This window comes from Grampus griseus (assembly GCF_964374135.1).
Source record: "Grampus griseus genome assembly, chromosome: 10".
NCBI classification, from domain to species: Eukaryota; Metazoa; Chordata; class Mammalia; order Artiodactyla; family Delphinidae; genus Grampus; species Grampus griseus.
In genome coordinates, this window is record NC_139004.1 from 56,291,887 (window position 1) to 56,309,634 (window position 17,748).

The 17,748-nt window shown below is 46.1% G+C and overlaps 1 protein-coding gene across 2 annotated transcripts in view; it reads left to right on the forward strand.

The window, feature by feature from the left end:
* Positions 1 to 17,748, forward strand: part of ITGA9 (integrin subunit alpha 9) — a gene marked incomplete at its 5' end in the record, with an annotated part of 366,449 nt that overhangs the window by 312,958 nt on the left and 35,743 nt on the right. For both annotated transcript variants that reach the window (XM_082664510.1, XM_082664511.1), the window contains 3 exons: positions 137 to 262; positions 2,259 to 2,378; positions 6,040 to 6,141. In XM_082664510.1, coding sequence (XP_082520636.1) covers positions 137 to 262; positions 2,259 to 2,378; positions 6,040 to 6,141 — 348 coding nt within the window. The remainder of the gene's footprint in view (positions 1 to 136; positions 263 to 2,258; positions 2,379 to 6,039; positions 6,142 to 17,748) is intronic.

Below are 17,748 nucleotides of genomic sequence, written 5' to 3' on the forward strand. Positions count from 1 at the left end.
TATTGTCCCCTGGAGAATCGACCAGGGGGAACAGTTGACTTTGGGCTCTACCGCAACCTCCTCTACAATAAGGGATTCCAGGCTCATGATCCTTTCTTGGGATGGACCACTCTGACAGGTTTCTTTTCATTTTCAGGTGGGCCAGGAGAAGGGAAACTGTTCTTTCCAGAAAAACCCAACCCCCTGTATCATCCCTCAAGAACCAGAAAATATCTTCCATACAATATTTGCTTTTTTCACAAAGTCGGGAAGAAAAGTCTTGGTAAGAATTTGCTTACTGCTTGGGTTAACATGGGTGGTCCTCATTAGGAAGGCAAGTCTGAGATGAGAAGCCAGTCTTCTATTTGGCATTTATTATTTCCCAAATCTGGTTTTAATCAATTGGCTTAGGAAGTCACAAGGACTGTAGTCAACTCCTATTTTTCAGCCTGAGGTTTCTATCAAAGTGTTAAATTTACATTTCTAATTCCATTGGCTGGCAAAGGGAAAACCTTTGCAACCCACCAAGCACAAAGTTAAACATTTCTCCCACTAGTATGAGTCTAATCAAGAGTGATGGTTCTCATACAACCACTTTGTATACCACTATTGGGCAGTATATACTAAAACTAAACATATCTGTACCCTATGACCCAGCAGTTCCACTCCCAGGTATATCCCCAAGAGAAATGGGTACTTGTATCCCCCAGAGACATGGACAAGAATGTTCACAGCAATCTTATAATAGCCAGAAACTGGGAACAATCCAAATGTCCATCACCAGGAGAATGTATAAACAATTGCAGTGTACCCATACACTGGTGTATTATGAGCAATAAAAACTGCAACACCAACAACATAAGTAAATCTCACAGATATAATATTAAGTGAAAGGAGCCAGAGACAAAAGGACACGTGTTGTAATATTTGACTTACATGAAGTTCAGAAATAGCAAAGTCATCCATGACAATGGAGGTCAGGGTAGCAGTTAATTTTGGAGGAATATTGACAGTCATGGGCATGAGGGAACCTGCTTAAGTGCAAGAAATGTTCTATATCTTGATCTGTTATAAACATATGTAAAAATATATCAAGATGGATCTTTAAGATTTATTCTCTTTAGTGTATGTAAGTTATACCTCAACTTTTTTAAAAGTGAAGGTATTAAAGATGGAATCAGATGCTTTTCCACAACCTCCTGTCTCCATGTCTTTGGTTACATCTCTTCAGCTCCTTATTTCGGCTACGGCACGTCTCGCTGACATTTCCTTCCTCAATTTTTTTTGCAGTGGAAGTAGTAGGACTGTTTGCCATTTGGAAAGTTGGAATATTTTTACTTACATAATGCTGATGATCAGCTTTTTTTTTTTTTTTTTTTTTTTTGCGGTACGCGGGCCTCTCACTGCTGTGGCCTCTCCCGTTGCGGAGCACAGGCTTGGGACGTGCAGGCTCAGCGGCCATGGCTCACGGGCCGAGCCGCTCCGCAGCATGTGGGATCTTCCCAGACCGGGGCACGAACCCGTGTCCCCTGCATCGGCAGGTGGACTCTCAACCACTGCGCCACCAGGGAAGCCCGATCAGCTATTTTTTTTTTTGAAGCCCTTAGAATTGTTAGATATACTGATATCTAGTTGTTTGACGGATGCAACTCTATCTAGCTGAAATTTTTACCCCACATGTGAAACATCGTGAAGGTATGTTTGCACATTTTGGATCCTACAATACAAAAGAATTCCTCCTTTGTAACTTAAATTTGGAATTTAGGTTTCTAGCTGTAATTCGTGTGTTTTCTTGGTTAAACGTGTTTTTCTTTACTCCTGTGGTTTCTTGAGTCATGTGACTTTGTAGCCCTTTAATTTGCCCAACCTAAAAATTGGGCATGAAAGTGTATTTGTCACTTCACAGGCAGAAATCACATGATCTAGGACATGCACCTTGTGTTCAAAACTCATAAGAGGAATGCTCCCAAAATATGTAAATGTGTTTCTTTAAAAACAACACAAAAAAAACCCTTCTTTCTCCTTGCAAATCCAGTTTTTTGGTAGGGTGCACCAGTGAGCTTAGACTTGAAGGCATGTTCTGGTGCCTGCCAGGAAGGAAGTCCCTTGATTGCCCTCTGGTGGCAAGAAGGAATAATTGCATCTTCCTATGGATTTCCTCTACCTGGAATGGCCTTGGTCCGCAGAATAGAAGCTCACAGTGCCCTCTGTGCTATAAATGCTGTGCTCTTGTCTTTGTTCTTAATACGGTTTGATCATTCTCTGTTTGTTCTTCTCAGGACTGCGAAAAGCCAGGAATTTCTTGCCTAACAATGCACTGTAATCTTAGTGCGCTGGCTAAAGAAGAAAGTCGTACTATAGACATTTACATGCTGCTGAACACAGAAATACTGAAGAAGGTAAGCCCTGGGAAGCTGTACTATTGGGGTTCATTTAAAAGCATTTGAATTGGTTTCCTCAGAACAAACTCTGCCTGCCCCCTTTAAAAAACTGCCCTGGATAGCACCACTGGTAATTCTGCTGCAGATGATGCCCGGGAAACATACCAGACCCTTGTTATTCAAAGTCTGGTTGGAGGACCAGCAGTATCAGCATCACCTGGGAGCTCCTTAGAACTGCAGAATCTTGGACTCTACCCAGCCTTTGGGAATCAGCATCTCTGTTTTAACAAGCTCCCTAGGTGTTTTGTTTGCACAGTTGAGTTTCTCAGACTTTAGCTTGCTTCAGAATCACCTGGAAACCTTGTTAAACCACAGATTCCTCAGAGGGGAGTCTGAGGGTCTGCGTTTCTGAGGAGCTTCCAGGTGATGCCAATACTGCTGTTCTGGGGACCACGTTTTAGATCAGGGGTTTTCCTTAAAGGGCCAGTAGTAAATATTTTAGGTTTTATGGGCTATACAGTGTCTTGCCACTGCTCAACTCTGCCATTGTATTGTGAAAGCAGCCATAGACCATACTCAAATGAATGGGTGTGGCTGTGTCCCAATAAAACTTTATTTACAAAACCCAGCAAAGGGCCAGATTTGACCCATGAGTCATAGTTTGCCAACCCCTTGTTTAGATGGCACCTTGTTTTTCAGAATTCCAACTTCTGAATCTCAGATAACTTTTTTTTTTAGGGTTTTTTTTTTTTTTACTTTTATTTAAGTATAGTTGATTTACAATGTTGTGCTAGCTTCACGTGCACAGCAAAGTGAACCAGCTATACATACACATATATCCACTCCTTTTTAGATTCCCCTCCCACATAGACCATTACAGAGCACTGAGCAGCGAATCTCAGATCACTTTGCTATTATAAGTTTATAAAAGTGGCTCATAAAAAATACCTCAGTCCATGAATTGGTGGCCCTTAAGAAAATCATACACATTCACTATGATTTATTTTGACATAAACGCTGCTGAGTATGAAAGGCCACATCCAACAAGATGCTTCTAAAATAATCACATGTGAAGCTAAAACAAAATAGCCATGTTAGCCACAGAGATTCTCTTTATTTTCCTTTGGAAAAACTAAATGTGTTAGTCTGTATAAAACTGTCAGTGTATAAATGAATATCCTTAGAAAAGTCATTCCAGTGTTATTTTTTAAATTAGGCATGGCAGTAACATGTTGGCCTGATAAGTCACAGGCACAGGGGGATACAGGATGTTTTACCCACTCTCCGACTCCGGCTGGTGGAGAGCTGTGAACAGTTCTGCTTTCCCTGGATTCTTTGGAGGGAAACTGGTTTGGGGCAAGTTGGGTGCACACAGCACTGCTTCCCTGTTGTACCTCTCCCTTTAAAAAGGATAGTGTTGGGAGAGGACCAGGCATGAACTAGAGCACCCCTGGTCACCCTATGATTCCAGAATGTCATATCACAGGAAGTGCCTTACTGTCCTGGGTCCCCAGGACAGGTTGAGGGATTATGATTCTGTATGCTTACCCATCCTGTTCACCTTCTTGATAAACGGCCCTGGTGACAGTTTTATTCCCTATGCCACACTTGGCACTGTTGACAGAACCCTGATACGGCACTGATGGCAGGAAGCCACTCTGATTTCTCTTTCAGCCTCAACCCAGTTGGCTGCTGCTTGCACTTATAAATTAGTCATTAGTACAAATTTAACCACAAAGCCTCAAGCCTTCCTTGTCCCCAGCTCTGGCCTGGTCTTGTGCAGCTTTCTCTTTCTCTCTCAGTGATCAGTGGTGACCCTTTGCCAAGGAACATGTCCCAGTGACTGCTGTCCCCGTGGGCCATCCAGCCTAGTCTGCATCCCAAGACAGCAGGAAGCCATGGGGTGTCGTATGCGGATGTTGGAGAACCGATCTCCCTACTGGTTCCCTTTCAGCAGAAACCAGCAGAAATCCCAGGTGCAGAGGAAAGCCTCTGTCGGGCCCCCGAGGCCAGCCACGCCTCCCTAAGGATGTGGAGCAGAACCAGCCTTGTGGTTCCCTGGGCCACCACTTTTGTTAGTTTTCCTTTGACCTGAAGGTCTGGCCACAGACAAGGAAATTTGAGGTTTTATTGTTTTGACTATAACAAGTTTTCATTTGAAATGTAGGATCTGATTTTTTTTAATCATCAGAGGATTCCAGTTTCTTCCAAAGTATTTGTTTTTTACAACCACAAGGCACCTGTTCTGTGCCAGGCTCCTCATCTGCTCGGCCTTTAACTTTGACAGTTATCATCGTCATCATCATCATCATTATTATTGTCATTAGCAATGTCCGAGATGATGATGATGATGATGATGATGATGATGATCTAAGATTGAAAAGACAGTATATCCTGACCCATGAAACCACAAATCTACGGAACTGTTAAACTGGTAAAAGATTGCTGCATACAAAATTATTTACTGCTTAATATGAGCTCACTGAAGCAGTTTTTTTTTGAGTGACAAGTTTGCCAGCCCCTGTCTTCTTCCAAACTCTTCCATCACTGCCTTGGAGCCATTCTCTCATTATCTGGATTGGTGGCTTTGAGCCCACACCAAGGCTTCTGCCTGCAATGGCTGGTGGGCTCTTCCTGAGTCTTTCCTGGGCCACCCTCCCTTCCCCCATCCCCTTTCTCATCGGGCCATCACCTAATTACAGTAAGTTCCCTACATACAAACCTTCCTCAAGTTGTGAACTTTCAAAGACGTGAACGTGCGTTCCATCAGCATCAGGCGTGAGTGAAATTGCAGCTTGCCCTCCGTCTCCTATTACTGACGATCCTTCAGCTCTACCATCTCCCACCTCCTCTCCCTCCTCCAGTCAGTAACTCTTCTTGCCTGTTCACTCAACGCCAGCCCCTGTATGCCAGCTGTTGTACTGTACTACTGTACTTTTCAAGATACTGGACTGTAAGATTAAAATGTTTATTTTTTGTGTTTGTTTTTCATGTAATATTTTTGTGAGAAGTATTATAAACCTATTACAGTACTGTACTATTTATATAGCCGATTGTGTTAGTTGGGTACCTAGGCTAACTTTGTTAGACTTACGAACGCACTCTCGGTACGGAACTCGTTCACACGTGGGGGGACTTACTGTATAAGCTAGATGCTTCCCGCCTCTCATCTCTCCATCAGGTACCCTCTTCCAAGCTTAAATGGCTTTGACTCCCCGAACCAGCTTCATTTAAGAGCAAAGAAAGAGTTAAAAGGAACTCATGTGGAGAGTTTGAGCGTTGTGGTCAAGGCAGGAAGATGCTTGAGAAATGCAAATCAGATACCTTCTATGGAACGCCAGGCCTTGATTTGTTGTACACAATTAACAGCTTTATTTATTCTCTGCTCTTTGGGAATATGTCAATACCAAGATCCAAATATCTGGCTCCTGCCACTTGGAAACCGCAGCACACAAGCCTGCATGTGTTGATGACTCAGCAAAACTCCAGAGCTTTTCAGCGTCCACTATGATATGAAAGAATCCTCAAGAGAGAGACTGGAAATCTCTTGTCTCATTCAGTGATAGAAATTTTTGTCTGGTTCACATGGAATCTTTGAATTTCAGTTCTGTCTGGGACCTCGGGGCCCAGCCATTGTGATTGAAAAGTCTTACAGTGAGTTGTGTTGTTTCTTCCTCAGGACAGTTCATCTGTCATCCAGTTCATGACCCGCGCCAAGGTGAAGGTGGACCCTGCCCTGAGGGTGGTGGAGGTAGCCAGTGGGAACTCAGAGGAGATGACGGTGAGTTGGTCACCCCACACACACACAGCTCTCCTCCAAGGGTGAGGGAATCTGGGTGACTTGGGAGACTTGGTGCTGGCATTTGAGGGTAAAGGCGGTCTCTAAGCCAAGATGTCAGCTTTGTGGTAGACCCAAGACCTTGCCTGCCTTGGCTTCCAGGCCCCCATGGAGAACTTCTGCGGTCTGCTCTTGTTGTGATAGCCATGTTCTCTGGGATGCTGTTGGAGAACTTCTGCGGTCTGCTCTTGTTGTGATAGCCATGTTCTCTGGGATGCTGTTGTTATGTGAAAGCTCCCGGCTATGACCAGCCAAAGGAAAAATCTTCTGGAAGTACCCTTGACAGGGCTTGCATTTCCATTCTGGAGCCAAGACTATTTTTATTTTTCTCAGACCTTTCCCTGAAACCTCATCTGCCTTCCCAGTCACATTGGTCCATGGATAAACGCTGGGTGTTTCTAAACCAAGTTGTTTGAGCAACCTGAAGGGGTCACATCCTAGTTGCCAAGTCCTAGAAACTCCTCTTTCATTCCCTACCTAACCCCGTATCCTCTATCACAACGGTCCGCAACCTTTCTGGCACCAGGGACTGGTTTTGTGGAAGACAGTTTTTCCACGAGGTGTGAGGGGATGGTTCAGGTGGTAATGCCAGCAGTGGGGAACCACAGATGAAGCTTTGCTGTCTCTCGCCTGCCACTCACCTCCTGCTGTGCGGCCCAGTTCCTAACAGGCCGGTACTGGTCTGTGGCCCGGGGGTTGGGAACCCCTGTTCTATAAAGTGCAGTCGGTAAGCAGCCTCAAGATGGAATATGTGGCAACCGGGAGCTCGGATGTGGGGTGTGGGAGAAGCTGGAGGGAAAGGGGTACTCTTGGAAATTGGCTGCCTTTTATTATTTTTCAGGGGCAGGAGGCAGGGGGGAGGCTTATTCTCTGACACCCACACTGAGGTCCTAGGCACATGGGGAGACAGCAGCCTCTGAACTGGTTTGGCCAATGAGTTATGCAATGATGCTAGCTTTTTGCATCTCCTTTCCTGGAACTTACTTCTCTCAAGGGAGACTTTACCCTCTCTTGGAAGAGTGAATATTGCTGTGACAAATTTACAAAAGTGAAAAATTCACAGAGATTAATTACTTACAAAGAAAAAATGGTTAACTTATTTTCCAATAACAATGGAGACACCACATACCTAAATGTGAGGATGAGGATCAGAGCAAAGCCCACTCTTATAAGACCCTGGTTAGGAAGGGTTCATGTAGAAAATAAATGCCCGGGGACTTCCCTGGTGGTGCAGTGAATAATAATCTGCCTGCCAGTGGGGACACGGGTTCTATCCCTGGCCCAGGAAGATCCCACATGCCGCGGAGCAACTAAGCCCGTGCACCACAACTAGCCTGCGCTCTGGAGCCTGCGAGCCACAACTACTGAAGCCGATGTGCCTAGAGCCCGTGCTCCGTAGCAGGAGCAGCCACCGCAAGGAGAAGCCCGTGCAACGCAACGAAGAGTAGCCCCTGCTCTCTGCAACTAGAGAAAGCCCGTGCACAGCAACGGAGATGCAACGCAACCAAAAATAAATAAAATTAAAACTTTTAAAAAATAAAGAAATGGGGCTTCCCTGGTGGCACAGTGCTTGAGAGTCTGCCTGTCGATGCAGGGGACACGGGTTCATGCCCCGGTCCAGGAAGATCCCACATGCCGTGGAGCAGCTAGGCCCGTGAGCTATGGCCGCAGAGCCGGCGCATCCGGAGCCTGTGCTCCGCAACGGGAGAGGCCACAACAGTGAGAGGCCCGCGTACCGCAAAAAAAAAAAAAAAAAAAAATTAAAGAAATGCCCAGGACCTCCATGAACTCTCAGTCCTGAGCAAGAAACAAAAGCAACAGCTGGTACAGAATGAATAAGAATCTGTGAGGATGTTAAAGCTGCCCCAGGCCGTGGGTATTGCATGCCTGATGCAGGGAAGGACTGTCAGATGCAGACCTTAACTCCTCTACTCACATCAGGAAATTCTCCACGTAGTCATTTTAATAACAGAAACTGAATGGGATGAAATGGAATGGCGTTGGAGTCCTTCACTCCTAGGGTCAGTGTTTATGGAAGATCAAATATTTGGAGATGGCCTTTGCCTTTTCCTCCTTGCCTTTTGGCCATTTAACTGCTAATACAGACTTACCTGGGGATTGAAGAAGAATGGAGATTCACTGCTCATTGTCACAACTCTGGTTAAAAAGTTTCATAGGATGAGATACATGCCCAACATGAGAGGTTTGGAATGTTCTGGTAGACCACTGTGTTCCCAATTAAGAGTTAACGGAAGTAACTAACAGGTTTCCTACAGGTGGAATCCCTTGGGTAAATGAAAAAAATATCATGGGTGCATTGCCTTTGATTAGAACACGGAGCTGTGGGATCCAGGAAAACATTGCCTAACACCCCATCGTTGGATTCTGAGTCATCTGTACGCCCCCCAAAAACCACTTCCATTAGTTACTGTTCCATTTTGAGCACTATGGTAATATTATCATTATCAAGAGTTCTTTGGAAGAAGCTCTCATTTTCAACTAGTTTTTTTCCGGTACTCTAAGAAAAATGGGTACCCGTCGGAATCCTACAATGCCCCCACCTCCCTCCTTTCCATAACTTTGCCTTTCAATCCGTGAGCCAAGATGAAGTACTACAATCTGTTCTCAACTTTCCTAGCAGAAAAAAATATATATTTTCTGAGTAGGAAGGTTTGCCTTTTTAGAACAAACACGTTCCACCCTACATGTTTCTTCTGAATGCCTGGTGCTCTGTTAGTTGTTCATCGGAAGGGAAATTTCCATAGAGGCTAGCCACCAAATTTAAATCGGGCAAAATATCGCAGGAGTTTAGATCAGACGCCACATTTGTATGGCCTTGGAATGAACAGGAAGTGTACTTGCTGCTGGTAACGAGCAGGGTGTGGGTGAGAAGAGGAAAACAATCTAGTTTTTAACCACATAAAATGCACATGGTGATAATTCAACTGACAGGCAAATCAAATAATTTTCTTGGGACTCTTTGTGTCTTTTATTTTTATGCCATGGTACGGGGAGTGCTTTACAGGGCGTACGGTTGAATACCTAGAAATATGTACTAGATATTTGAGGCATTTTCCTTGTTTACTAATAATAGATTTGAGGTGCCCTTCCCAGGTGGGGTATTAGCACGTGTCCAAGGCCAACCACACCAGCTTACCTGGCTTTGTACAGACCCAAACCTGAGAACTGTGGATGAGATCTGAGTCACCGCATTCAGCGCTGATTGTGCTGAGAACACTCTGAACTCCCATCCTGTCCAACCCAACCCTTCCGGCTTTTCTGCCAGTGCTGCCAACAGCTGAGGCTAGAAACTCCCCGGGGGCAAACTAAGAATCTCCAGCACACCAGCTCTGCTCCTGAGAGCCACCACCCCACACTCCCTTCTCAGACTGCGTGAGAAGCTTGTATGAGTTACAGAGCAAATCTATTTTCTTGATAGTTTGAAATAGTGGAATACATTATGAACATGGAAATCCACAGATGGATAAGTAAGTCATTGCCATGTGGAGTGGGCACCAGGCTGAGATTCTAGGTACCAGCAGGAGAGACTGACTCCGTCTCATTTTAGCGGAATCAGAATGGATTAGAAGGATATTGGGTAGCTCTCAGAATTGCCAGGAAGGCTGGGGATATGACAAATCTGTGGCGCCAGGACCACAGGCTGGGTCAGGCCCCAGGAAGAGCCTGGCGTGGTACTCTGGACACTTTCCCTGGCTTCTCTCAGCCTCTTGCTCTGGAGTCAGGCAGGAACCTCTCACTGGCTGAGGTTAGACCCCTGTCCATGAGGTACCAGGCACCCCAGAAAGAGCAGGTGGCTGGCATTTTTGGCTATTATAGTAGAGCCTCACCCTCACCCCAAGACTCACCTAGAGGAAGACTCCCCAGCACTGGAAGGATGCTAAAAAGTGACAAATACCCCCCTCCCATGTGCTTTTCTAATACCGAAGACAGCATAGGGCCAACCAACCCCTGGTGCATCTTAGAGCTCCCATCTGAGCCAGTCTTTGTTCAGTCATTTAGACCACTTTGTCAGCTCCATTAATGAGAGAACATGAAAGTCTTTGTCCATAGGTGGTTTAGCAGTGTTTGTGCTTTGGGCTTTGTTTTGTTTTAAGAATGAATATGCTGGAATGAGCTACTTCCTTGCTGACATTTGCTGACAGGACAAGTGTCTGGGGCCTTCACCTTCTGCCCCGGGAATCATATGTCCAGGTCACCTCCCTCCCACAGTCCTCCTTTGCCATCCCTTACCCTGCAGGTGGGGAGATGCAGGGGTCATAACTTTAACAAGTCCCCTGAGATTCTGCTGTGCCCTGCCTGGATTAGAAGCACAAAGCCTCTTCCTCTAGTGAACAAAGGGCCTCTGATGCTCAGGGAGAATAGATGACTTGCCCTGGATCTCACATCACTGAGCCAAGAATAGTGTCTGGAGCTCTTAACTCCCCAGCCTGGTGCTCCTTTCCCTGCCCTGCAGCCACTCAGTCACACGGGAGGGCACTGGGCCTTGGATGAAAGGGCCCCGACAAGTGCAAGTGTCCACTCTGGAAAGGACTGACTTGTTTTAAAGTCTGTCTGTTAAAACTGCCCAGGTACCCTTGGAGCCCAGCCAGCCCCTTCAGACTGGACCTGGCTCTCCTCACCCCAGTGGGGGCTTTCCCTGCTCAGTCTCAGTCAGACTCCAGAACAAAGCCTCCAGCCTGCAGCCACGCTTTCACTTCTGAATAAACCTCCCCCTCACACACGAATTGATCAGGACAGCATGTTCCAGCTTCATTTTCTCTGAAGCCGTTCAAGTTCAGTTCCCGGTCTTGGCCCTTCCGGGAAGTCAGTACTTCTAGTCTGGCCTTGTCCTCTGTGAACAGGGAGCACTGTATTTCCCCCTTTGGAATTAGAAAAGCCTGGCTTCATATCCCATCTCCTTCACATCCCAGTGGTGTGATCTTGGGTATCAGGTAAGCTCTGTAAGCCTCCGTTTCCTCATCTGTAACATGGGAAACCTGCTTTCTACTTCCTGGAGGTTTCCCCTCCGTTTTGCTCCCTGTCACTGCCCCCCAATCTAGAGGGCATCATCTAAGGTAGTAAATGAGATTACTTCGAAAGGTGCCACCTATAGTTCTTTTGTTGTTTAATGCATCTTGAAGCAAACTTTACAATTTTCTGTCGCCGAATAGACTGTGACTTGTACTTTACCATTTATGTGAAAAATTACATTATACCCGGCAAGAGAGTTTTCCCCCTTCTTACACTGAGAGGTACGATGAAGAAGAGGGTCATTGGAAAGTCATCACCCCCCCCATTCCCTGTCATCATCAAAAGATGGTAGGCGGTCCTCTCCCCTCACCCACTACCCCCAATGTGAGAATTAAGCTCTAACCATAAGGAACTGAGAAAAATCCCAGTGTGGTTTGCTGATTGTCACTATTCACAGTTTCATTCAATGAATACTTATTGGGGGCTTGCTACGGGCCAGGCAACATAGAGACACTGTGGGTGCAATGGGGAGCAAAGTAGCCATGGCCCCTGCCCTCCCAGAGCTGACTGAGAGGGTGACAGAGAGTAAACAAGGAAGCAAACAAGGGTTTTATTTCAAATCAAGGTGAGTTCCATGGGAGTAACCTGCTCTAGATTGAGGGGAATCTAAAGGAATGTTTCTCCAAGGAAGCTGAGATCTAGAGAGAGAGGAGGAATTAGCTTGCCAAGCGCAGGGAAGAGTGTCTCAGTGAGGAGGGAGAGCCATATGAAGAGCCAAATAGCTTAGCGTGTTCAAGGCTGAAACACCAGTGTGGCAGCAACCTGGTGAGTGGTGAAGCCATCCATGATGGGAGACACGTAAAGACGTCCATGATGGGAGACACGTGAAGACATCCATGATGAGAGACATAGGCAGGGTCATACCATATAACACCAGGGAGCAGTTACAAAGGAAGCCATTGCAAGCTTCTGTTTTGAGTGGGGAATGACATGATTCAATATATATTTTTTAACAATCATAGGCTACTGTGTGGACAGTGGATTGTAGGGGCCTGCAAGAAGGTTGTGACCGTCACTTGGCTAGAGATGATGGTGGCCGAGGAGATAGAAGTAGACAGGTACTTTATATCAGTAGAGGTCTAGCAGTTTGTGCCAGTCACATGTGGGGAGTATCTGTCCTCAAGGGTTGGGAGGGATCAGATCACATCTTGGTGCAAAGCCCCTTGCCTGGTGCCTACGCATGAGCAGTCAGTTAGTCGTGGCTCCCATTGCATGAAGAGATGGCCAAGGATGGGAGGAAGCAAATAAAGAATAGCTTTTCCCTCCCTCAAAACCTCAAGAATCATGATCAGTTTACTCTAAACCAATGATTTCCAGCTGTCATCATGATAATCATTATCATTTTTTTAAACAACACAACCCCTTTCTAAATTGAAATGTGCTTTGGTTGAGTCAGAGGTGGGATGCCTGGAACTCCCCCAACTTGTATTTCCATTTTCCCTTGGGGGCCTCTGCATCCCCTCACCAAACCCCTAGGCTCTGTGGAGCCAAGGAAACCACTGCTATGGAAGGTTGTATTTTAGGACAAGGCTGCTGTCCAGCCCCTCAAATTCTTTCACTAGACATGAACTGGACCCCCCGGTAAACATGAACAAGAAAAAAATTATAGCCTCAAGGGGTGAACACTGCACTTGCACACGTGTGCAGACACACGTGCTCAAGCACACACACACACACACACACACACACACACACACAGTAGTGTGGTTTTGTGCTGGGAAAGCCTGAGCTGAAGAGGTTAGGAGAGGCTGGCTGCATGGACAGAGTGACCCCTGAACAAGTATTGAAAGCATTTTCTAAGTGGACAGGGGAAGTTTGGGCTCCAGATGGAGTCAGATGGTGTCTTAAAATAGATTCTCAAGAAGCAGACCCTCAGATGAGGATGTGGGTGCAAAGATTTTAGTAAGGAAATGCTCCCAGAGAGACGGGAAAAGAAGTGAGGAGACAGGATAGGGAAAGAGAACAAGCGGACCAAGAATGAGATTCCAGGGGCCCCAGCCTTAGCGGAGCCCTGGAGCACAAATACCACCTCAGAGATCATCCTGCCTTGAAGCGAGGGAGCTGGGCTTTCTCACTCCTGTACGTGTCAGTCACTGGCCAGGGGCTGCCCAGGAGGTAATGAGCCCCAGGGTCCTCCTCTCCCCACATGCCCTTGGGGCAGGTGGCCTCTGACGTGCCGTCCACTTAGAAGTGAATGCATGTAAAGCTGGGGTTGGACATAGGGAACTGATCGAGGGACCCGAGGGATGTGGGCGGACGACCAGTAGTATAGGGTACAGATGGCAGTGGTCTCCACGCAGACACTGGGGGCTTGGCTCGATGTGCCCTTCTGCGTCCCATTGCTTAACGATTTTATTGTTTTCATTCGTATATGCTCAGTTCTTGTGATGTGCTGGGCATTTGATGTGATTATCGCCTATCACTCTCACATCACCCCTGTGAATGAGATATTATTACTCCCATTTTCTGATGAGGAAACTTGAGACCCTCAGGTGAAGGGACCTACCAGCCTGAGATGCCACAGCTTGTCAGTGGAAGGGCCGGGTCTGGTGCAGGGCTGCCTGTTTGCAAGCCCGAGTCTCCCTTCATCCTCCGCTCCTTGGGCCCCTGCTGTCCTGTTGCCCCGCCCTCGCACAGCAGGAGCACAACTCTGGCAGATGGTAGGAATGCAGCCATGGGTGGTGACAGCTGGCCCTTCGTCTTTGGAGCGACCCTTGGCTCCAGTGACCTCAGAAGCACATCTTGCTCTGACTTAGTGGTCTGTTGATTCTGGAGCTCTTTCCTGTTGTGGCCTGGTTCCTAACCAGATGCACAGCTACTCATCAAGAGAATTAGCACTCATCCAGGGCCCTCCGTAGCCTGCGGTAAAGGAGCTGTGTTCCCCTCCTCCCTTTAAAGAGCAGTCATGAGGTTTCTCAGGAGTAATAGATATAAAACCTCTTAGCACCATGTTTGGCACACGATAAGTTCTCAACAAATGTGACCCGTTCTTAACAATAAAGGAATTAGCACTGGCCCAGCTCATTCCTCTGCAAATTCTAACAGACCAAGGAATTCCTGAAACCCAGCACCTAGCAGGCAGGGGCAAGTTTGACATCTTTGTTTATCACAGCACAGACTTACAATGTCCGTCTTGCCAAATGCAATTTATTTTCTGTTCATTGATGTCATCTCCATAAGTCTTCAGTCTCCCTGGAGCAGGGATGCTTTCTGAAGGCTCTGTTCTGAGAGTGATTTAAGACATGGTTCTGCTGAGAACATTTCCTCCAGCTCCCACAACCCTTTATCCCTGCCCCCTTCTCCACTGGCTGCTAGATGTAATTAGAAGCAGATGAAAATGACATTTCATTGTCCCAGATGTTCTTCTTTTCCCACTTTTTATTTTATATAAATTCCTTCCGTCTGTGAGACCTGTGTGTGATGTCAATTGTGGAAAGCATCTTGCCCTTGTAATTGACCTTCAGGCAGTGGGGCCTGGGGTTGAACCTCCATTCGAGTGCTGCTGATGCTGAGCTGTCCCCTCAGCCGTGGAAGCCCTCCATCCAGCCAGGCCTGGGCCAGCTGTACCCCATTGTGGTCATGTTCTCAGGCCTTTTGGAGACCTGAGCATTTCCAGCTATGACACTGGGCATATTTACAGTGGTCAGAACATGAAAGTTTCCAGAAACATACAAGTGAATCAAGTGCTGTGGTTCAGGCTTACCAGCTGCCTCAGACTGGAAGTTGGCTCCTGGTGGTTCCCTGATGCCAGCTTGCCAGCCTCAGGTGCGTTCAGGTTTACAGTAGCAGGCAGAATGCCCAGCGTGTGGGTCTGCCATCGCCCCTGCCGGATGTCTGTCCTCCTCAAGGACACTATTGAGGCAAATCCTCGTGCTCCTCAATTCTCTTATGTTTTATTAGTTAACATCCGACACACGAGCCCTCCAGCTTCAGTCTGCTGCTGTGTGATCATCTATCCCTTCGTTGGTCAGAACTTCTGCCGCCCCATCTCTCAGCCTCCTACCACCCTCTGAAACGTGCAGACTCCCCCTCAGCCTCAGTCTTTTTTCTCCTTTCATACTGGGAGTGTATATCTCTGCTGGGGAAACCACTTCCCCTGCAGCCCTCTTAACGGACCTGTTCTTTGAACCCCCATGTAAAGTTCTCCCTTCTAATCTAGGCGTTTTGCAGCCAGAGTGCTCTTTGCAAAATGCAAACCATGTCACTCTCTAGTTAGAACCTTCCATTGACCTCCCATGCCTCTTAAGATAAAGCGTATAATTCTTTTTTTTTTTAGGTTTAATTCCACAGTTTTGTTTTTGTTTTTGTTTTTGTTTTTTGCGGTACGCGGGCCTCTCACTGCTGTGGCCTCTCCCGTTGCGGAGCACAGGCTCCGGACGCGCAGGCCCAACGGCCATGGCTCACGGGCCGAGCCGCTCCGCAGCATGTGGGATCTTCCCGGACCAGGGCACAAACCTGTGTCCCCTGCATTGGCAGGCGGACTCTCAACCACTGTGCCACCAGGGAAGCCCCCACAGTATTTTTAATGGCATAATTAAAGCATCCCTTATTCCTCCTATGCTTATCAACAATTTTCTCAGGTAATTTTATGAATGAATCTGATGATTCTCAGGGATTATTTATAAGTAATTTTCAAAGCCATGCCTCAGGAAGACAAAAGAGGTTCTACATTGCTTTTTGGAGCGATTTCCTCTCTACCTGAATGGAGAAGGAGAGTCAGAAGCTTGAATTTCAGTGTTTTATGAAAAGAAAGTAACCTATTAAACTAAATTATTTAGGAATTAGACATTAAGATCAAAATAACTACAGGTTTGATTTGATTTAGTGCAGCCATCAAAAAGCTAGATGGGGCCAGTTTTCAGATGGAAGCCACAAGCTTCTTTGATATAAAGCATATAATTCTTAACACAGCCTCCAGGCCTTCCCATCTCTCCAGCTTCATCTTGAACATTTTCCGGTGACTTCTTGTTCATTTTGTTTGCTCCATGCTCACTGTCTGTTGGCAGTACTTCACCTCTGCCAGGCTCTCTTCTGTCACAGGGGGTTTGCACGTGCTATTCCTTTTTGGAATGTTGTTCCTTTCCCTCTTTGACTAGTTAACTTCTGCTTACCCTTTAACTCTAGCTCAGGCAGTCCCTCAGAAAACTCTTTCTGACTGCCATGCTTATCTTAGAGTCTTTTCTAACCATGAACCTCTCCTTTGGGGCACTTTCTAAAGTTATAATTTTGCATTTATGTGTCTAACTGGCCAGTATTCTCTACAAGCTGGAAGCTCCATGAGGGCAAAGACTGCCTATTTTATTCATCAATGAATCCCTACAGTGCCTGGCACATAGTAGGTCCTGTGTACACATTTGTTGGATGGGTGGATGGATGGATGGACGGACGAACAGACAGATGGATAGACAAACAAATGGACAGATGGGGTGGATGGGCAGATGGATGCATGTGTGGATGGATGACCAGGACTCTCCCAAAAGAAATAACATTTGCAGATATATTTTTGAAGTAGAAAAAAGAGAAGCACACTCAGAAACTCCAGCTTCAGATCTCATCCTCTCTTCATTGCAGACTGAATCATAGTCATACTTCATCGAATGGTATGGCAAAAAGGACATGGAATTTATTAATCTGTGCCTTCATGAATCACATGATGAATCACTACCTTGGTCTAGGTGACGGGAGAACATGCATTCAAATCCTTGCTCTGTAAGAATTCAGTTTACTGGAGTCCATAGACAGGAAGATACATCATTACCTTACAGAGTGAAGAGGACTTAGGACTGGGATGATGATGAAGTGCTCCACTGTGGTTTTAAAGCTAAACTTGTGGAGCTGTGGGTTCCCTTGAGTTGGTTCTGGGGCTGCTGGGCCTGGGGTAGAAGGGACTGGCTTGGGAAGGGGGACCGTTCAGGCAGGGCTTGAGCTTCCCACCTTCTTTATAAACAGAGAATCTCCAGTTTTTTCTGTTTTATACATTGGGGTGCTAGCGCAGATTTTCTCTGCTAAGAGAAGTTGAAAAATTGCTGTTTCCAAAAGCTCAGAGAATGATTAACTCTGCTGAAAAGAGCAGAGTAGGTCAGTCTTCTTGGAACAGAAGATGTTGGAGCAGAGTCTCTCCTTTTAATTTTTTTTTAACTTGGCTTTAAAATGCTCAGTTTTTTTAAAAAGTAGTTAAAAGTAGAAAAGAGAAAACAATACCCGTAGTATCTAAAAACACCTATTAAAAAATTTCCTACATTTTTCTGCAAAGCTGAAGTCTTCTGTATGCTAAATTGATATTGATTTTTTCGTATAACTTTATAGCATTTATCATTTTTCCCATTTTATTATCATGTTTTCTAAAGTATGTAAAACTTGGAAATCAGGCAAAAGATGCTTGTGTGTCCTTTCACGCCTGGAGCACTCTCTGTCCCCTTTCTACTCAAAGTGTGGTCCTTGGACCAGCAGCATCAGCATCACCAGTGAGCGTAACTGCGATGTGGACGCTCAGGCCCCAATCCAGACTCCCTGATTCAG